Here is a 22,971-nt window from a genome sequence, read left to right on the forward strand (position 1 = left end):
TTCCAACCACTGTGTCAGACCATTTGCATCCAGCCCATAAAAGAGTTTCAGACCATCAATCTCACCAGTTCTAAATTACTAAAGCATGTGAAATTTTATCATAGTTACATCAGTATCAGGTGCTCCTGATGTTAACCCTGTACATTATAGATGGGGTGCCAATCACATTGGTTGCTTTGTTCTGGATGACAGCTAGCTTCTTGAGCTTTGTTGGAGCCACACTCATGCAAGCAATTGACTTGTGCCTTATTGATTGTGGACAGACTTTGGGATCAGAAAATAAGTTACACACCTCAGAATTCCCATTCTATGACCTGCTTTTACAGCCACCATATTTATATGGCTATTCCAGTTCTGTATAGTATGACGATAACCCCCAGGATATTGAGTGGGTGATTCAGCAATAGTAATTCTGAAGATTTCCTCCTGTTGGAGATGTTCATTGCCTGACAGTTGTGTGGTGTGAATATTGCTTACCACTTATCAGCCTAAGCCTGAATGTTGTGCACGTCTTGCTGCATTTGGACAACAACCACTTCAGTATCTTAGGGTTGTGAATGAGGCTGAACATTGTGCAATTATCAGTGAACGCCCTCGCTTCTGACTTTATAATGGAGCGAAGGGCATTGATGAAGCAGCTGAAGATGCTTGGGACTAGACCATTAACCTGAGGAACTCATGCAATGATGTCCTGGAACTGAGACAAAGGACTTCCAACAACCACACAGTCCTCTTCTATGCCTGGTATGACTCCAATCAGTGGAGAGGTTTCCGCTGGTGCTGATTGATTCCAATTTTGCTCAGGCTCTTTGGTGCCATACTTGGTCAAATGCTGCACTGATGTCATGGGCAGCCATTCTCATCTCACCTCTTCAGTTCAGCCCTTTTTTAAATGATTGGCTATAACGAGGTCAGAAGTCGCGTGGCCCTGGCAGAACTCAAACTGAGCATTGATAAGTTGGTTATGCTGTGCAAGCGCCACTTGATATTACTGCCATTGTTGCAGCTGTGTCACAAGAGTTTGGCTATGGGCAGGGATACTTCTGCAGCAAAAGTCTTCAATACAATTGCTGGAATGTTGTTAGAGCCCATAGCCTTTGCAGAATCCAGTGCCATCAGCTGTTTCTCGATATCATATGGAGTGAATCGGTTAGGATTATATTCACTGGAGCTCACCAGAATGAGGGAGGATCTCATAGAAACGTACAAAATTCTAACAGACCTAGACAGCTTTGATGCAAGAAGGATGTTTCCGATGGTAGGCGTGTCCAGAACCAAGGGTCATAGTCTAAGTATATGGGGTAAACCTTTTAGGACTGAGGTGAAGAGAACTTTCTTCATTCATCGAGTGGTAAGCCTGTGGAATTCACTACCATAGAAAGCAGTTGAGGCCTAAACATTGTGGCCGGAGTTTTACCATCCTGCCCGCCACGGGAGTCGGGGCGGGCGAGGGGCGGATCATGGGAAGATCCATTGACCATGGCAGGATCTTATGGTTTCGGGATGTGTGAGGCCATAAAATCCCACCCTGTATGTTTTCAAGAAGGAGTTAGATATGGCTCTTGGGACAAATGGAATCAGAGGATATGGTGGGGAGGCAGGATCAGGCTATTGAGTTGAATGATCAGCCATGATCATAATGAATGGTGGAGCAGACTTGAAGGGCCGAATGGCCTACACCTGCTCCTATTTTTTATGTTTTGATTAATCAAATTGGTTGAAGATAGGCATCTGTGACGCTGGGGACATCTGGCCAAGATGGATCATCTGCTTGGCACTTATAGCTGAAGATGGCCACAAACGCTTCAACATTGTCTTTTGCACTAATGAGCTGGACTCCATCATTGCAGATGGGGATAATTATGGAGTCTGGTGCGAGGGCACTGATTCCGTCCCTGTGGCTCGGAAGGGTAAGGGGGAGAGCGGTAGAGCTATAGTTATTGGGGACTCGTTTGTTAGAGGGATAGATAGGAGGTTCTGTGGCAACAAGAGAGACTCACGGATGGTATGTTGCCTGCCGGATGCCAGGGTCCGTGACCTCTTGGACCGTGTCTTCAGGATTCTAAAGGGGGAGGGGGAACAGTCACAAGTCGTGGTGCACATCGGCACCAAAGACATAGGTAAGAGAAGGGGCGGGGATTTGAAACAGAAATTCAGGGAGCTAGGGTGGAAGCTGAGAGCCAGGACAAACCATGTTGTCATCTCTGGTATGTTGCCGGTGCCACGAGATAGCGAGTTGAGGAACAGGGAGAGAGTGCAGTTAAACACGTGGATGCAGGGATGGTGTAGGAGGGAGGGTTTCAGCTATGTGGATAATTGGAACACTTTGGGGAAGGTGGGACCTGTACCAACAGGACGGGTTGCACCTGAACCACAGGGGCACCAATATCCTGGGAGGGAAATTTGCTATGGCTCTTCGGGGCGGGGGGGGGGGGGGTTTAAACTAATTTGTCAGGGGGATGGGAAAAGGAGTTGTAGTCCGGAGGTCAGTGAGTGTAGTGAGGTACTGGGAAGGGTATCAAGGTCAAAGGTGGGTACCAGCAGACAAGAAGGTGGGTTGAAGTGTGTCTACTTCAATGCAAGGAGCATCCGAAATAAGGTAGGTGAACTTGGGGCGTGGATTGGCACTTGGGACTACGATGTTGTGGTCATTACGGAGACATGGGTAGAACAAGGACAGGAATGGTTGTTGGAAGTTCCGGGGTATAGATGTTTCAGTAAGAGTAGGGAAGGTGGTAAAAGAGGTGGAGGAGTAGCATTGTTAATCAAGGAGAGTTTAACGGCTGCAGAAAGGCATTTCGAAGGGGATCTGTCTACAGAGGTAATATGGGCTGAGGTTAGGAATAGGAAAGGAGCGGTCACGTTGTTAGGAGTTTACTATAGGCCCCCAAATAGTAATAGAGATGTGGAGGAAGAAATTGCTAAGGAGATTATGGATAGGTGTGGAGGTCACAGGGTAGTTGTCATGGGAGACTTTAACTTTCCGAATATTGATTGGAACCTTTATAGGTCGAATAGTTTGGATGGGGCAGTTTTTGTGCAGTGTGTGCAGGAGGGTTTCCTGACACAATATGTGGATAAGCCGACAAGAGGTGGGGCCACATTGGATTTGGTAATGGGAAATGAACCGGGCCAAGTGTTGGATTTGGTTGTGGGAGAGCACTTTGGAGATAGTGACCACAATTCGGTGTCTTTCATTATTGCAATGGAGAGGGATAGGGCCATACGGCAGGGCATAGTTTACAATTGGGGGAGAGGTAATTATGATGCGATTAGGCAGGAATTAGGAAGCATAGGATGGGAACAGAAATTGTCAGGGAAAGGCACTAATGATAAGTGGAACTTTTTCGAGGAACAAATACTGCATGTCCTTGATAGGTATGTCCCTGTCAGGCAGGGAGGAAATGGCCGAGTGAGGGAACCATGGTTCACAAAAGAGGTTGAATGTCTTCTCAAGAGGAAGAAGGAAGCGTATGTAAGGTTGAGAAAACAAGGTTCAGTTGGCTCGATGGAGGGTTACAAGTTAGCAAGACATGAGCTGAAAAAGGGGCTTAGGAGAGCGAGGAGGGGGCATGAGAAGTCCTTGGCGGGTCGGATCAAGGAAAACCCCAAGGCTTTTTACTCTTATGTGAGGAATAAAAGAATGACCAGGGTGAGGTTGGGGCCGGTCAAGGACGGCAGTGGGAATTTGTGCATGGAGTCAAAAGAGATAGGAGAGGTGATGAATGAATACTTTTCTTCGGTGTTCACCAAAGAGAGGGGCCATGTTTTTGAGGAAGAGAGGGTGTCACAGGCTGATAGGCTGGAGGAAGTAGATGTTCGGAGGGAAGATATACTAACAATTTTGAATAAACTGAAGGTTGATAAGTCCCCTGGGCCTGATGAAATATATCCTAGGATTCTTTGGGAGGAAAGGGATGAGATATCAGAGCGTTTGGCATTGATCTTTGGGTCGTCATTGTCCACGGGGGTGGTGCCAGAGGACTGGAGAGTGGCGAATCTTGTTCCTCTGTTTAAGAAAGGGAATAGAAATGACCCTGGTAATTATAGGCCAGTTAGTCTTACTTCGGTGGTCGGTACGTTGATGGAAAAGGTCCTTAGGGATAGGATTTACGACCATTTGGAAAGATGCAGCTTAATCCGGGATAGTCAGCACGGATTCAAAGGGCAAGTCTTGTCTCACAAATTTAATAGAATTTTTTGAGAAGGTAACTAAGTGTGTTGATGAAGGTAGTGCAGTTGATGTCATATACATGTATTTTCGTAAGGCGTTTGATAAAGTCCCCCATGGTCGGCTTATGAAGAAAGTAAGGATGTGTGGGAAAGAGCGAAGTTTGGCCGATTGGATAGGTAACTGGCTATCTAACAGAAGACAAATGGTGTTGGTGGATGGAAAATTTTCAGACTGGAAACCGGTTACCAGCGGAGTGCCACAGGGATCAGTGCTTGGTCCTCTGCTATTTGTAATTTTTATAAATGACTTGGAGGAAGGGGCTGAAGGGTGGATCAGTAAATTTGCTGATGACACCAAAATTGGAGGAGTAGTGGATGAGGTGGAGGGCTGTTGTAGGCTGCAAAGAGATATAGATAGGATGCAGAGCTGGGCTGAAAAATGGCAAATGGAGTTTAACCCTGATAAATGCGAGGTGATTCATTTTGGTAGGACAAATTTGAATGTGGATTACAGGGTCAAAGGTAAGGTTCTGAAGAATGTGGAGGAACAGAGAGATCTTGGGGTTCATATCCACAGATCTCTGACGGTTGCCGTGAAGAAGGCCTACAGTGTGTTGGCGTTCATTAACAGGGGGTTTGAGTTTAAGAGCCGTGGGGTTATGCTGCAACTGTATAGGACCTTGATGACGCCACATTTGGAATATTGCGTGCAGTTCTGGTCACCTCACTATAAGAAGGATGTGGAGACACTGGAAAGAGTGCAAAGGAGATTTACCAGGATGCTGCCTGGTTTGGACGGTAGGTCTTATGAGGAAAGGTTGAGGGAACTTGGGCTTTTCTCTTTGGAGCGGAGGAGGTTGAGAGGAGACTTGATAGAGGTTTATAAGATGATGAGGGGGATAGATAGAGTGAACGTTCAAAGACTATTTCCTCGGGTGAATGGAGCGGTAACTAGGGGGCATAACTATAGGGTTCATGGTGGGAGATATAGGAAGGATGTCCGAGGTAGGTTTTTTACTCCGAGAGTGGTTGGGGTGTGGAATGGACTGCCTGCAAGGATAGTGGAGTCAGAAACTTTAGGAATATTTAAGAAGCTATTGGATAGGCACATGGAGCACTTCAGGATGATAGGGAGGAAATAGTTTGATCTGGGTTTCAGACAAAGCTCGGCACAACATCGTGGGCCGAAGGGCCTGTTCTGTGCTGTACTGTTCTATGTTCTATGTAATATCTGAAATTTATCTTGCAATAAGCAGAGGATCTTAATGAAGATCTTTCTTTTTTAAATAGTTCCAGCCTGCATCTTGGATGTTTATGGATCAGGATGGGGGCACTCAATGCAATTTTTTAGATGCTAAGGCATAGCTCTGCCCCTAAAAAATGACTGCAGCACCATTGAAATTCTAGGCAGGGATCGGCCATATCATCATCATGCTCGCAGTTATGTCTGTCAAATAACAGTGGGTGGAATTCAATGGCGGGTGAGGGGGGTAGAATTCAGCAGGAGGCCCAAAAATTGGTTTCATGCCAACTTGACATTACAGCGGGATCTTCTGATGCTGCCCTCCATGGTGGATCGGGAATCTTGTTGGAGGCCAGCAGGAAATTGATTTGCATCCTGTATGTGGATCTGGATGAAGGCCTGACCAGAATCTCCCCCCATACCCGAATCTCCACAACTCCAGCACAAAAATCGTCAGTCTAGAACATATCGGACCAATGGCCGTGCAAAAGTTGGGATTTATCTGAAGAAGGCCTGGGGCTGCCTCCAAAGTTCAGGATAGAGTTCACTAGTGACCCTAGACTGCAGCTTTAGTCATCAAAGAGGTCCATCTTCCAGCCTCAATGTTCCTGGAGGTCCCTCTTTATTCAAAGGTGAGTCAGTAACAATTGACACCTTTTAAAGAGGGCATCCAGAAATGATGGCGGGACATGTGCCATCAAGCCCATCCTGCCACAGTGGCAAGAGCAAAACATCCAGGTACATAACTATTTATACCGCATGTGGAGGATATGGCTTGGTTTCCCCTTGGCCCCCATCACAGGATTGAATTCTGGATGGGAGAATTCTGGCCATTCTTTTCATTCTTTTATGGGATGTGGGCATCACTGGCAAGGCCAGCATTTGTTCCCCATCCTTGATTGCCTTTGAACTGAACGGCTGATTGGGCCATTTCAGAGGATAGTTAAGAGTCAACCATATTGTGATGGATCTGGAGTCACATGTAGACCTGGCCAGGCAAGAGTGGCAGATTCCCTCCCGAAATAACATTGGGGAACCAGATGAGTTTTTACGACAATTGACAATGATTGCATGATCATTATTACTGAGGTTAGCTTTTCAATTCCAGATTATTAATTGGTTTTAAATTCCACCAGCTGTTGTGGTGGGATTTGAATGCTTGTCCCCATAACATTTGCCTGGGCCTTTGGATTACCAGTTCAGTGACATGACCACTACACTACCGTCTCAAAGTTATCATTAAATTGCCATTGATTAAAGTTTGGCATTTCAGTATTTGGATGTAATGTATCCTGTAGAGCTGTTTCATTTAGAATCTGAGAGTTCCATTCCATCAGCCAAGACTCAATGTAAACACAACATAAGCTCAGCCAGTATAGGCCCTGATGATCTTTAAGAATGCTGTATTCCTCAACTTAATGTTCTAAGCGTAGCTCAACCAAACAGTTCACAGATTGACACATTGGATTTGCTTCATCAGGATCTGGTTAAGAAGTCGGCTGAAAGAAATGAAGCAGAAAGGTGTACTGTCAAACTGAATGAGGATTGAGTGAACTCCTGCTCCTTAGACCCTTGGGGCCTAAATTAAATTTCTCTCCTCTTTCGGTTGCCAAAAGAACTCTATTTTCAATTTGAACCTTAACTCCTTCTATTGATATTCATAATGAATCCCACACCAATACACAACCTCCTAGAGAATCTTTTCCATCGAGGTTTCCCACCGCAAACAAGTCCTTTGCAAATGACCCTCAATATAATACCTTAATATAATACCTTACCCTTTACCATTGTTCAATGTAAGCTAAGGTTTCTCCTTGTCCGTTCTGCACACATTTTAGCTGCAGCCCCGACTCCCATTTCCTCACCACAATCTCTAGATTTTGCCCTGTTCTCCTGTCTTCATGTTCATTACCACTCCCACCTCTCAACCATGCCCCAATTCACATGCTCCAGCCCCACCACTCCAACCCAACTGCCTCAACTTCTGCACCTCATTATCTTCCATTGTGCCTTCTCTGTGAGATTAATTTCTCTAACTTTTTCCTAATCGAGCTATCATCCTATAGATGCTACCGCTGGGATAGTAATCGCTAATGCACTCTCTATCCTCCTCCACAACGTTTGCGTCCTGAAGAATTAGCATTTTTTCAAAGAATATTTCATTGAGTTATTTTATGATATCTTGATACTGAGCAGGGAATGCCCTGGTGCCACACACCAGTGTCTATCTGGACAGCACTGTGCTGTGAGACTCATGCAGCCACTACAACAAAGATCTGATGTTAAATCGAGAAGGGTGTAGGGTGTGAAATGAAGAGGTGGGAGGGGGGGTGGGAGTGGGATTGTATGGCGGTAGTGGCCTGACATAGACAAGGGAGGGCAATGTGGGGGGGGGTGGGAAGGGCTGTGCAAGGGGGGAGGTGGAAAGTCGAGGGCTCACAATGGCAGGCAGAGGGGTAAGGAGGTGGATGAAGAAGGAGAACAATAGAAGTCAGAGGGAAGCTGGACCCCAACAAGGTTGTATAAAATGATCGCGGACAAGGGGTCAATCGGATACCACCTCGTTTACTGGAGGGGGATGAATGAAGACTTCAAAGGCAATGGATAAAGGTCCAAGTGGAGCACTGTCGCCTCCCAGATGATGGGCTTGGTGGGCGTGGGGGTGGTTGGGGGAGGGTGTGGTAGTGGTTGAATCGAGGAATAGTCTTCTTCTCAAGGCTGCTAGCCTTTTATCTCTGGGTTGCTGACATCCTGCATGGTCTGGTGAAGACAGGTGGGCTACAGAGAATGATATGAGTGTACGGGGCTGGCATTTAAATATGGCGCTGGGACCTTCAAACCCATCATTAGAGGGCAGGTAGATGAATCAGCTATCAGCCTGCCAGGAGCATTGAAGGGGAACTCGAGTGTGCACAGTTAATGAGGCAGTTCAAGCCAGAATCTGGCATTGGGCTAGTCTGGTCGGCTGGACATGCATTGGAGGCACTTGCCACTGCACCCAGTCTCAAAATGGGAGAAATCTATCTCATGACTCTTATATCTCTTTAAATACTGGCATTGAAACCAATCCACATAGTTTGTCATCACAACTGCTCAGGCTAATTAGTCAGAAAATCCTATGATAAAACGGTAATGCAGTGGCTGGATTAATAAGTGACCGGAGGATGTGCTGCACTTTCGGGTTTCTTGTGCGCTTCTGGATTTCCCCTGACCATCACCAACTTAACGTCAGGGCCATGTTTGTCACTGATAGCAAGTGATTGCTGGCTAACCAATATGTTGAAAAGGGTAGCACGGTGGCACAGTGGTTAGCACTGCTGCCTCATAGTGCCAGCGACCCGGGTTCAATTCCTGCCTCGGGTCAGTACCTGTGTGGAGTTTGCACATTCTCCCATGTCTGCGTGGGTTTCCTCCAGGTGCTCCAGTTTCCTCCCACAGTCCAAAGACGTGTGGATTAGGTTGATTGGTCGTGCTAAATTGTGCTTTAATGTCAGAGGGACTAGCGGGGTAAATTTGTGGGGTTACGGAGATAGAGCCTGGGTGGGATTGTTGTTGGTGCAGTCTCGATCGGCCAAATGGTATCCTTCTGTCCTATGACTGGAATTTTACCATCCTGCCCACCATGGGAATCGTAGCGGGCAAGGCACAAGCCATGCTAATGTCCGTTGACCTTGGGCAGGATTTTCCATCTTTGGAGCGAGCACAGCTGGAAAATCCCGCCCTATGTTTCTAACTTTGTATAACATAATAACTATATTATTATTTAATATCGAAGACAGTTGACGACCTTAACTGCTATCGGTTCTACTATTCCTGATGTGGAAATTGTCTAAAAATGTTTATGTAGAAGTGGGTAGAACTCTGCAACTATTTACATACTCACACAGAGGGGGCGATTTTACCTTTTTTTTCTAAGTGCTGGGCAGACTTGAAACTGGGAGAGTTTCAGATCCATCTTTTCGGAGTGTTTTCAGCCCCTCCCCAACATGCGCAATCTGCCTGCAAAATTCTGAGTGAGCCTGTTGCTTGCTGCTGAAGCCAGGGGGCGGGGCTTAATGCACCCGAAAGACTGTAGAGGGAGGTATTGCGCATGTGCAGACCTCTGATGCTGCACATGTGCATTAGCAATAGCAGGGGTCTGACAAAAAAAGGGAGCTGTCAGGCCCCTGCTAGTGTAGGCAGTCTGAAGCAGCTCCCACCCCTGCAATTGTGGGGGCACGTGGCCCTAGATACAGCCCCTGCCAACGCCGCCCCCCCCCTCCGCTGCCAAGACCGATTGCCCCTCCCTCCCCCACCGATGGTGGACCCACCACCCTCCCCCACTAATCGCTGCAGAGTGGCAGTGGGCCCCCTCTCCCTCCCTCTCCCCACCAATCCTTGTAGACTGGCAGCAGACCCCCTCCTCCAATTAGCCCCTCCCCCATTGGCCCCTCTCCCATTAGCCCCAGCCCACTGGTCCCACCCCCACTGGCCTCTTCCTCACTATTCCCGCCCCCACTGGCCCCTCCCCCATGAGCCCCATTCCCTGGCACTGCCCAGTGGGCATTGCATAGGTGTCAGACTGGCATTCCCTAGGTGCCAGTCTGGCACCTGTGCAATGCCCACTGGGGATTGCAATGCCCTCAATGGCCTCCGGTTCCACTGGCGAGGCCAAGTCGATTGCTCCCCGTTCATGGGGAGTGTGTCTATTCCTCGCCGGTGAGAACCTTTCCCAGTGAGCTCATAAAGGGAGGCGAGTCCAGACGATTGGGCGCCATGCTCACTAAGCGGATGTTAAACAGTATTAAAATAAATGAAAAACATTAACCTGCCTCTTGCCCATTTCTGGCAAGAGGTTGACTGCGCCGGAAATCTGGCTCCAATTGCGCTAAGAGCTTTATGCCCCACTTTACCACCACGTTGCCCCACTTATATCGCCCCCAGAATCTATAGAAACAGTTCATCTGACTGTTGATAAGAATTCTTTAACATTGCATGCCTGTATTGAGCTAGCTAGAGTTTGACCAATGATCAAAAATTCACTCCCTAACTGATGATGTAAAATACAAAATTGAATCTTAATTTCTAAATCCGTTTACACGCATAAAAATGTTCCACTGGAAATGACATCTGCCCATATTTGGGTTGAGCACAGGCAAATCCCCAGGTAACAGCAAATCGCCGGATATTACCTGGAGGCTTTTATCTGATGCATTTCTGGTCATTAGCATCCTTTGTAACAATGGATATTGAATAAACTATTTCTCTCAAAACAATTTACTGTTTTCGGATTACTTACAATCCATTTGCAACCCCGCTTTATACAGGCAGTTTCACTTGGCTTTTCATCAGGATAACAATCAATCCTTTCAAATACTGCCGATTTCCATTGTACTGAATAGGATTCTCCTAGTTCCAGCTGAAGACCTGTTAGCTGAAAAACCTATGTGAAGGCAAACACATTTATTTCAAAGGTCATTGAAGAATCCCGATTACAATAATTCAATGTTTCATTACTATTCTCAATAAAAGTTTTAAAGCATTAACTTCATCCAGTATCCAGAGCATCTTGTGTGTTTGAGAATTCTTTTCTTCGATCTTCAGCAGGGATTACCCTCTGAATTAGTATTCATCTTTGAACAGTTACTATCTGGGCAACAATGGAAAATGCATCAGTAAATTAGGCACAATGGTTAGCACCGCTGCTTCGCAGTGCAAGGGACCCAGGATCAATTCCAGTCTTGGTGACTGTGTGTAGTTTGCACGTTCCCCCAGTGTCTGCATGGGTTTTCTCCGGGTGCTCTGGTTTCCTCCCACAGTCCAAAGGTGTGCGGGTTACATTGATTGGCCATGTGAAATTGCCCCTTAGTGTCAGAGGGATTAGCAGGGTAAACACGTGGGATTACGGGGATAGGGTTTGGGTGGGATTGTTGTCAGTGAAAGCTTGATAGGCCAAATGATCTCCTGCGCTGTAGGGATTCTATCATTCTGTTTTATGATTCTATGAAACTATTCCGTTGTCTGTTTAATTTTCCACTGGAAATGACATCTGCCCATATTTGGGTTGAGCACATGCAAATCACCGGGTGATAGCAAATCACTGGGTATTACCTTGAGGCTTTTATCTGATCCATTTCAGGTCATTAGCATCCTTAGTAACATTGGATATCAAGAATGTAATTGAAATCTGTCATACAGCGCTTTGAAGGTGTGGGAAAGGGATGGACAGCTTAAAATTTAAACGTCTGTCAGGTTCCATTCAATCAATCATGCAAATTTAAAATGACAAAGCTTTTTTGGTTATTCTCTGCTTTACATGTTATCACTGAGCACAGCAGCTCCACCAATTAATAAAAGCATTGTTTATAATTATCAGATTAAAGAAGGTTGATTTGATTTAATTTATTATTGTCACATGTATTGGTATACAGTGAAAAGTATTGTTTCTTGCGCACTATACAGACAAAGCATGCCATTTATAGAGAAGGAAAGGAGAGAGTGCAGAATGCAGAATGTAGTGTTACAGCCATAGCTCGGGTGTAGAGAAAGATCAGCTTAATAGGAGGTGGGTCCATTCAAAAGTCTGATGGCAGCAGGGAAGATGCTGTTCTTGAGTCGGTTGGTAAATGTCCCCAGACTTTTATATCTTTTTTCTGACGGAGGAAGGTGGAAGAGAGAATGTATGGGGTGCATGGGGTCCTTGATTATGCTGGCTGTTTTTCTGAGGCAGTTTGAAGTGTAGACAGTGTCAATGGATGGTTTGTGCAATGGACTGGGCTTTGTTCACTACGCTTTGTAGTTTCTTGCAGTCTTGGACAGTGCAGGAGCCATACCAAGCTGTGAAACAACCAGAAAAAATGTTTTCTATGGTGCACCTGTAGAAGTTGGAAAGAGTTGCAGCAGATTTCCTTAGTTTCCTGAGAACGTAGAGGCGTTGGTGGGCTTTCTTAACTGTAGCGTCTGCATGGAGGGACCAGGACAGGTTGTCGGTGATCTGGACACCTAAAAACGTGAAACTCTCGACCATTTTTATTTCATCCCCATTGATGTAGACAGGGCACACCCTCCACTATACTTCCTGAAGTTGATGACTATCTCCTTCATTTTGTTAACATTGAGGGAGAGATTATTGTCATCGCACCAGTTCACCAAATTCTCGATTTCTTTTCTGTACTCTGTCTCGTCATTGTTTGAGATCTGACAGTGGTGCCACCAGCAAACTTGAAAATTGAATTGGAGGGGAATTTAGCCACACAGTCATAGGTGTATAAAGAGTATCAAAAGGGGCTGAGGACACAGCCTTGCAGAGCACTTGTGTTGAGGATGATCGTGAGGGAGATGTTGTTGCCTATCCTTACTGACTGCGGTCTGTGGGTTAGAAAGTCTCGGATCCAATTTCAGAGGGAGGAGTCATGCCCTAAGCCACAAAGTTTGGAGATGAGTTTCATTGGAATAATGGTTAAAGGCTGAGCAGTAGTCAATGAATAGGAGTCTGACATAGGTGTCTTTGCTATCTAGGTGTTCCAGAGGGCCAGGGAAATGGTGTCTTCTGTGGACATGTTGTGACAGTAGGCGAACTGTATTGGATCCAGGCAGTCTGAGAGGCAGGAATTGATTTGTGCCATGACTAACATTGTGAAGCACTTCATAACGATGGACGTCAGACAACAGTAATTAAGGCACACTACCTGGCTTTTCTTTGGTATTGGGATGATGGTCATCTTTTTGAAGCAGGTAGGGACCTCATATTGATGTAAAGAGAGGTTCAAAATGTCTGCGAATACCCCCGCTAGTTGGTCTGCGCAGGACCTGTGTACTTGTCAGCGTACCCCATCTGGGCCAGTCGCTTTCTGTGGGTTGACTTTTGAGAAGAATGCTCAGACGTTGGCAATGGTGACCTCGGAAACAAGTTTGTCCAAGGCTTCTGGATGGAGGGTGTGCTCTTGCTGACCTCTTGCTCAAAACAGGCATAGAATGCGTTGAGCTCATCAGGCAGGGGTGCATTGGAGCTGGCAATTTTACCTGCCTTCATCTTACAGCCTATCTTCAGACCTTGCCATATATAGTTATGTCTTCAAACCATGTCATATTCTGCGGGAGTCCGTATAGCTAGCCTAGGATTCTAGCTCGGTCCGGTACTGTCTTCTGGCATCTTTGATGGATCTCCGTAGATCGTATCTGGCTTTCTTGTATAGGTCAAGGTTGCCTGACTTGAATGCCTTAGACCTGGACTTCAGCAAGCAGTGGATATCCCTGTTCATGGTTTCGGGTTGGGGAACACACGGATTTGGTTCTTTGCCACAGTCTTCTACACACTTGCTAATGAAATCAGTTACTGTGGTGGTGGATTCATTCAGGCTGGTCGCAGGGTTTTTAAATACTGTCCAGTCTACTGACCAGAAGCAGTCCCGTAGGAGATCATCCAATTCCTCAGACCAACATTGCACGACTTTAACAGATTCTCCCATTTCAGTTTGTGCCTGTGAGCCGGGAGTAGGAGTCATAGAGTCATAAAGGTTTACAACATGGAAACAGGCCCTTTGGCCCAACTTGTCCATGCCGCCCCTTTTTCAACCCCTAAGCTAGTCCTAATTGCCCGAGTTTGGCCCATATCTCTCTATACCCATCTTACCCATGTAACTGTCTAAATGCTTTTTAAAAGGCAAAATTGTACCTGCCTCTACTACTACCTCTGGCAGCTTGTTCCAGACACTCATCACCCTCTGTGTGAAAAAATTGCCCCTCTGGACTCTTTTGTATCTCTCCTCTCTCACCTTAAACCTATGCCCTCTAGTTTTAGACTCCCCTGCCTTTGGGAAAAGATATTGACTATCTAGCTGATCTATGCCCCTCATTATTTTATAGATCTCTACAAGATCACCCCTGAGCCTCCGACGCTCCAGAGAAATAAGTCCCAGTCTATCCAGCTTCTCCTTATAACTCAAACCATCAAGTCCCGGTAGCATCCTAGTAAATCTCTTCTGCACTCTTTCTAATTTAATAATATCCTTTCTATAATAGGGTGACCAGAACTGTACACAGTATTCCAAGTGTGGATTTATCAATGTCTTGTATAACTTCAAGAAGACGTCCCAACTCCTGTATTCAATGTTTTGACCAATGAAACCAAGCATGCTGAATGCCTTCTTCACCACTCTGTCCACCTGTGACTCCACTTTCAAGGAGCTATGAACATGTACCCCTAGATCTCTTTGTTCTATAACTCTCCCCAACGCCCTATCATTAACTGAGTAAGTCATGCCCTGGTTCAATCTGCCAAAATGCATCACCTCGCATTTATCTAAATTAAACTCCGTCTTCCATTTGTCAGCCCACTGGCCCAATTGATCAAGATCCCATTGCAATCCGAGATAACCTTCTTCACTATCCACTATGCCATCAATCTTGGGGTCATCTGCAAACTTACTAACCATACCTACTAAATTCTCATCCAAATCATTAATATAAATGACAAATAACAGTGGATCCAGCACCGATCCCTGAAGCACACCACTGGTCACAGGCCTCCAGTTTGAAAAACAACCCTCTACAATCACCCTCTGTTTTCTGTCATCAAGCCAATTTTGTATCCATTTGGCTACCTCACCCTGGATCCCGTGAGATTTAACCTTATGCAACAACCCAATGCCTTGTCAAAGGCCTTGCTAAAGTCCATGTCGACAACATCAACTGCACTGCCCTCATCTACCTTCTTGGTTACCCCTTCAAAAAACTCAATCAAATTTGTGAGACATGATTTTCCACTCACAAAGCCATGCTCACAGTCCCTAATCAGTCCCTGTGTCTCTAAATGCCTGTAGATCCTGTCTCTCAAAATACCTTCTCACAACTTACCCACTACAAATGTGAGGCTCACTGGCCTGTAGTTCCCAGGCTTTTCCCTGCAACCCTTCTTAAACAAAGGCACAACATTTGCCACCCTCCAATCTTCAGGCGCTTCACCTGTGACTATCGATGATTCAAATATCTCTGCTAGGGGAGCTGCAGTTTCCTCCCCAGCCTCCCACAGTGTCCTGGGATATACTTCATCAGGTCCCGGGGATTGATCTACCTTGAAGAGCTTTAAGACTTCCAGCACCTCGTTCTCTGTTATATGTACACTCCTCAAGGCATCACTATTTATTTCCCCAAATTTCCCAACATGAATACTGATGAGAAATATTCATTTAGGATCTCACCCATCTCTTGTGGATTCACACATAGATGACCTTGTTGTTCCTTAAGAGGTCCTACTCTCACCTTGTTATTCTTTTGTCCTTTATGTATTTGTGGAAGCTCTTTGGATTCTCCTTTGCCTTATCTGTCAAAACAATCTCATGTCCCCTTTTTGCCCTCCTGATTTCTCTCTTAGCTCTACTCCTACACCCTCTATACTCTTCAAGGGATCCACTTGATCCAACTGCCTATGCATGTCATGTGCCTCCTTCTTCTTCTTGACCAGGTCCGCAATATCCCGAGTCATCCAGGGTTCCCTACTTCTACCAGCCTTGCTCTTCACTCTAAGAGGAATGTGTGCTTAACACACTTTTGAAAGCTTCCCATTTACAAGACATCCCTTTGCCTTCCCACAGACTCCCCCAATTAACTGTTGAAAGTTCCTGCCTGATACTATCAAAATTGGCCTTGCCCCAGTTTAGAATTTTAACTTTTGGGCCAGACCTATCGTTCTCCATAGCTATCTTAAAACTAATGGAATTATGGTCACTGGTCCCAAAATGATCTCTCACTAACACTTCTGTCACCTGCCCTTCCTTATTTCCCAAGAGGAGGTCAAGTTTTGCCTCGTCTCTAGTCGAGCCATCCACGTACTGAATGAGCAATTCCTGCTGAATGCACTCAACAGATTTCTCTCCATCCAAGCCTCTAATACTATGGCTGTCCCAGTCAATGTTGGGGAAGTTAAAATCCCCCATTACCACCCTATTTTTCTTGGAGCACAGCCTTGTAATCTGATTTACCAAACTGTGGACGGGCGATAGAGTGGTAGGCATTTTTGATATTTGTGAAGCAGTGGTCTAGGATGTTTGGGCCTCTGATGGAACAGGTGTTGATGCTATCTTGGTAGAATGTCATGAAAGGTTGTACAGTGGTCACTCCGGATTAACTTCTCAAAATGGAGGATGTGTGAGGAAGATAACAGGCTCAATTTTACAGGCAAGTTCTAATAGTCCAAACACAATGAGTGCACAAGAAACAATACTTTTCACTCTACACTAATACATGTGGCAATAAATTAAATCAATCAAATCAAATCAAAACATTCAATATGTATCCTTACTTGTCTTGTTTATCACATTCAAACATGACCGGCACCAAACTCTATGGGATCTTTCTTTGCAAATAAAAAGTGTCACGTATACAGATCATTCAAAAGCATTTTGGTGTTATCCTCTTCTCCCAAAGGACAGTCTTGTCTTCCTTAATTCTGATTCTGCCTGCATATGATTCAACATTTGCAATCAAAGCTAACCTTGGAATCAATTAGCTCTGCTACAAATAGGATGTAATGGAGAACCATGAATTAACATAATTTTGACAACTAAGTGTAATAGGTTAAAAGGAAATACAGTTGTTCAGACTGAGTAACAGAATAGGACGGTTAAGAGCTCAACGGATATTGGATGTATTTAATTAAAGAAAGAATTATTGAGATTATCAACATGTTTCCATTACCTTAGTCCGTGAATTATACTTGATATTTCCTGGTGGTAAATTTGTGGCATTACTTCCATGTTTCACAGTGACGGATGCCACAGCGTTCTTGATGCCAAGGATTCTTATTTCTCCAAATTTAAGGTTGTTTGGGTCAATGTATCCTCGTTTTACTACTTTAATATCCAAAAGATTCTAAAAGATAACAAATCTTCATTAAGCGTTTGGAACAAATTCCTTCTTTCCCTGGTAGTGTTAACACATCTAGGCCTTGTGCATATACTAATAAAAGCAAATTACTGCAGATGCTGGAATCTGAAACCAATAGAGAAAATGCTGGAAAATCTCAGCAGGTCTGGCAGCATTTGTAAGGAGAGAAAAGACATTTTGAGTCCAAATGATCCTTTGTCAAAGCTTGTGCATATATTGTTTGCCCAAAACAATATGTTTGTTATCCACTAACAAATCAACCAAAGAGCAATACGTGAAGCATGGAAGCTTGCCTTAATGATTTCGGGCAGGATTTTCCAGTTGCGCTCGTCCCAAAACCATTAAATCCCATCCAAGGTCGACGGACCTTTGCGTGGTCCACCCCCCGCCCGCTACCATTCCCATAGCGGGAAGGAGGGGAAAATATAAAGCACTGGTTAGGCCCCATTTGGAGTACTGTGAGCAATTTTGGGCCCCACACCTCAGGAAGGACATACTGGCACTGGAGCGGGTCCAGCGGAGATTCACACGGATGATCCCAGGAATGGTAGGCCTGACATACGATGAACGTCTGAGGATCGTGGGATTATATTCATTGGAGTTTAGGAGGTTGAGGGGAGATCTGATAGAAACTTACAAGATAATGAACGGCTTAGATAGGATGGACGTAGGGAAGTTGTTTCCATTAACAGGGGAGACTAGGACGCGGGGGCACAGCCTTAGAATAAAAGGGAGTCACTTTAGAACAGAGATGAGGAGAAATTTCTTCAGCCAGAGAGTGGTGGGTCTGTGGAATTCATTGCCACAGAGGGCTGTGGAGGCCGAGACGTTGAGCGTCTTCAAGACAGAAATTGATAAATTCTTGATTTCTCGAGGAATTAAGGGCTATGGGGAGAGAGCGGGTAAATGGAGTTGAAATCAACCATGATTGAATGGTGGAGTGGACTCGATGGGCCGAATGGCCTTACTTCCGCTCCTATGTCTTATGGTCTTATGGTCTTAAAATGCCCCCCTTGGTTTTTCCTGAAATGGAGTAACTAATGCTATCTGCTGTGAGGTAAACTTAACCTTGAATGGTGTAGACTTTTTGTGTGGCAAGTTGCTGAAAGTGTGAGCTGATGATACCATGAGGGAGCATCTGGGATCACAAGCCCACCCCCGCATGAAGAGGCCAATCAGTTTACTGTGTCTCCACCAGTGTCAATCAATCTAGGAACAGAACTTCATCTTTTCATTAACACTTTGCAGTATTCCAGACTCAACACTGGGTTCAACAATTTCAAGCTGTAATCTGTGTCCCATTTTGTTTCCTTTCACTTACTTGTTTTGTTTTCAGTCTGCCACACAACTGTTCTAATCACATCTTTGGCATGGATTTCCACAAAACTTCTGACCAGACTTTTCTGCGCCCTGATGCAATTATACATTTCTTCTGAGCCTGGCTTCTCCAGGAATTGTAAGAGTAGCAAGAGATGATATACTTCCTCCAAGTGAGTAGGTCAATAACCAGAGTAAAATAACCCCTCAGAGGCCGGTGTCCCTTCACCAGATTTCTTTTACTTACAAGTTTATCTCCACTCCTAAAAGTGGCTTCAGATACAAAGTCAAAATCCAGAGTGTCAGTAGACCTGACACTCCTCACCGTATATACAGGTGAGACTCTCTGATTGGGCAGGCAATCATTACGCCAATCAGGAAGTTCATACTCCAAGAGGCCAACCTCATGGTCCTCACTGAGGTCATGACTCAAAGGTTATAAAGTAATTAATAGAAGTTATAAAAGGGAGATGAGGAGAAATACTTTCACTCAGAGATTTGTTGGAATCTGAAATTCTGCATCTGAAAAGATGATGGAAGCTGATCCATAAATAATTTTAACAGAGGCTGGACACGTACTTGTGTAATTTACAGAGATATGAATATAAAGGAGAGCTGTAGGATAAAATGTGAGTGCTCTTTCATGCTGTACAATTCTATGATTCTATAATACTGTGATTAAGGAAACCAGGAAAATAAAGTTCAAGTTAAGTTAAAGTTTATTTATTAGTCACAATTAAGCCTTACATTAACACTGCAATGAAGTTACTGTGAAATTCTCCTAGTCACCACACTCCGGCACCTGTTCGGGTCAATGCACCTAACCAGCATGTCTTTCAGACAGTGGGAGGAAACCGGAGCACCCAGAGGAAACCCACGCAGACACAGGGAGAACCAGCCAGATAGCTGTACATGTCACAAGATGCAACCTGTCAACTTGAATTCCATCAGCAGTTCATTCGTGCCAAACATTCACATCAGCCGACAGCTCTTGTAGTGCATCTTGACTGCATACCTATACCTGGGCAGAGCACTTAGTCAAGATGTAGTGTACAATTAAAGACATGCCACACTCACATCCTCCAATGGTTTCAGTTTAAGCCTGCATTACATCTGGGTTCACCCCTTTTCATCTCACTGAAATAAGGTTATTTCCATTCCAACACTTTCATATTAAGCTCCTTTAATTGCTATTTCTTTTTCTTTATCTGTTTCTATGTGCATGTTCTGAAACCACTGTTACTATTACCTAACTATTCCCCTACCTTAAAGTAATTTACTTTTCCTACTTCATCAATCAGTTTTTGTCTCAGATTATTTAAAATTCCCTGATATTAAAACTCAATTATTCATGTAAATGTCACTAAATTTCCTGAAAGTTTCACGCTTTATTTCTTCCCTGCCATTGGTTATCAATTAATATACTCGTAATATGGCAAGAGAGGAAAATAATTGACAAAGGTAAAAAAAATGGGTTGGCCTGAGAACATTTTCCTGAGGAACTCCTGGAGTGATGTTGTGGGATTGTACCAACTGGTATCTGCTAAGCATAGTGTCCCCTTCTGCATGAGGTATGACTTCAGCCACTGCAGGATTTTCTCTTGACTATCTCACTGAGTATAGCTTATATAGAATATATGTGGGCAGCATGGTGGCACAGTGGTTAGCACTGCTGCCTCACAGCTCGAGGGGCCCAGGTTCGATTCCCAGCTTGGGTCACTGTCTATGCGGAGTCTACATATTCTCCCTGTGTCTGCGTGGTTTTCCTCCAGGTGCTCCGGTTTCCTCCCACAGTCTGAAAGACGTGCTGGTTAGGTGGATTGGCCAATGCTAAATTCTTCCTCAGTGTACCAGAGCAGGTGCCAGAGTGTGGCGACTTGGGGATTTTCACAGTAACTTCATTGCAGTGTTAGCGTCAGCCTACTTGTGACACTGATAACTCAGTAAATAAATAAATAAAAATAAGAAGGGGCTTCTTGGAGCCATGCTTGGTTGGTAGCTGCCTGTTGGGCACACAGAAACAGAAAACAGAAAAGAAAAATGGGAAAACAAGAATACTGGTCTAAACTGGTCTTCTACACCTTAAAATTGAACACCAGTAAAAACTGGGAAATAAAAATACCGGTCCAAACTGGTTTTTCCTCCTTAGTAAGTAATGTCAGCATTAAAAATGCCCAAATAAAGTGCATCACAGTGACATGCCAAGTTTGAACCTGGAAATTACTATTGGTACTGTTGCCACGCAAATGCTGAATGTCTTATTTAAATATTTATTCACTATTTTCATGAGGTATTTATTTGTTTATTTGAAATGGGTTAACACATCTTCCAAGTGCTCCATTTAGAGGATGAATGAATGAGGATGGATAAATTCTGACACTTGAGTATAAGCTTGGCAATGCTGTCACATTTTAGAATTGCCAAAGATAGGAGAATGAAAACATCCTGATACTCGCACAGACTGTTCTGAAAACATAATTTATTTCAGCGAGGGTTATATTAATGCAGTTTAAAGGGATGTACAGTCATTTCTGTCAAAAAAAAATCTCGACCACCAATCCTGGAAATGTTTTCCATGTACAAATTGTGCAGCAAATTTTGTCATAGAATAACGATTAGAAATTATAATTGAATCAATTTGAGAAAGCTAACCTTTGTAACTGTAAACTGATAAGTGGTATACGCTTCCCTTTGGAAAGTATCTGAAAGGTAAAATCAGCACAATTTACTACTCAGCAATATTGTATCAGAAAAACCAGTGATAGCGTTGAAGATATTAAGACCATCATCAACTATCATCAAACTTATAGAATAAGAAAATTATTTAAAATCAGAATGATGAACGATAAGGTCATTTCTTCAAGCAACATAATTGCTTGATTATCAATATTGAATTAGCTCACCGGCCCCGTGCTAAACGGACTTAATCCGGTTTTGAAATGACAACCTGAGCTGAGAAATAAGATACCTGGCTCAGTTAATATTTGCTGAAACAATTCTGAGCAGAAGATTAAAAGAGAGTCAGAAGCAGAAGCCAATAGTGGATGCAACGAGCCAGCCAAAAGTCCATTGATATCCTGCTGATGGGAAGAGACAAAAAATTCCAGCCAGTGTCTCAATGTTTTATCATTATAAATACCTTGTTCATGCTAATATTTTAGAAGTAGCTATTAGTTCTGAGAAGATTAAAGTTCAACTGTAGTGAATGTGATAAATACAACCAAAACAGCTTGAAGATGAGGCCACTTAAAAGATTGGGGCCATGTTGACCTAAGGGGTTAATCACAAGAAAGGTCAAATCATAAAACAGCAACTGGGTTTACATAGCTGGAGAATTGGAGTCAAGGAGTAGAATTCTCCCATCAGTCCCATGGCGGGGGCAGGAATGGTGAGTGTTTCCATGGTGGAGGCTGATGGGAAACCACGCCGTATCTCCACCCCCATCGTAATCAATTACGCATCCAGGGATTAGGCACTATCTTCCATGGTGGGGCAGACTTTATGGCACATGTCCTGCTATCATATCCAGGTGGCATTGTTAAAAAGCATCCAATTTCACTGACCCACCATTGAAGAAAGAGGATGGAATTCCTGAGGAAAGAAGTTCCTGAAGAAATGCTCTGATGCTGGAAGATGGACCTCCTGGAGCTGGAAGATCCACCTGGTACACTACTGTGCCATTTCAAGGTCACTGGCGGCCTCCATTCCAAACTGTGAAAGCAGCCACAGGCCTTCTTCAGGTAGGTCCTGACTCTTTGCCACAATGGTGTAGACACGTCCAGGACTGGTGCTGTGGAGAATTGGGCCAGACCTTCATTGGCATCACATTAATTGGATGCAAATCACTTTCACACCAGTCACCAGCATGATTCCTGACCTCCACGGTGGGCATGGAGATCAGGAATATCCCACGGTAATTTCATGCCAGAATGAAAACAATTTTTGGGCCTCCTGCCAAATTCTCCTCTCCCACCTGCAACTGATCCTGTTGATGGGGGCATGAGAGAATTCTGCCCAAGGGGCCTACATTGCTGGAAAACAGATGCAACCCAGAGAGTTAGAACAATAAAATCCGTACAGAAGGATGTCATTTGGCCCATCAAGTCTGCACCTACTCTCAGAAAAAGCATCTGACCCAGCCAAATGCCCCCATCCCCTCTCCTCATGGTCCTATCCCTGTAATCCTGCACATTTATCATGGCTAATCCACCTAACCTACAAATCCTCAGACACTAAGAGCAATTTAGCATGGCCAATCCACGTAATCTGCATACCTTTGGACTGTGGGAGGAACCCTAGGGTCAGAGGAAGCCCTGGGAGCCTTTATAGCTTGACCTGAAATCCAGGGATAGTGGCAGTACAATAATGCTAGCCAG

The 22,971-nt window shown here is 44.5% G+C and overlaps 1 protein-coding gene across 2 annotated transcripts in view; it reads right to left on the reverse strand.

Annotated features, from left to right (window-relative positions):
- The window catches only part of si (sucrase-isomaltase), a 280,056-nt gene that overhangs the window by 88,229 nt on the left and 168,856 nt on the right, over positions 1-22,971 (reverse strand). For both annotated transcript variants that reach the window (XM_078209033.1, XM_078209034.1), the window contains 3 exons: positions 21,248-21,297; positions 17,090-17,263; positions 10,695-10,838 (listed from right to left, as the gene is read on the reverse strand). In XM_078209033.1, the coding sequence (XP_078065159.1) occupies positions 10,695-10,838; positions 17,090-17,263; positions 21,248-21,297 (368 nt within the window). The remainder of the gene's footprint in view (positions 1-10,694; positions 10,839-17,089; positions 17,264-21,247; positions 21,298-22,971) is intronic.

Source organism: Mustelus asterias, chromosome 3, assembly GCF_964213995.1.
Source record: "Mustelus asterias chromosome 3, sMusAst1.hap1.1, whole genome shotgun sequence".
Taxonomy (NCBI): Eukaryota; Metazoa; Chordata; class Chondrichthyes; order Carcharhiniformes; family Triakidae; genus Mustelus; species Mustelus asterias.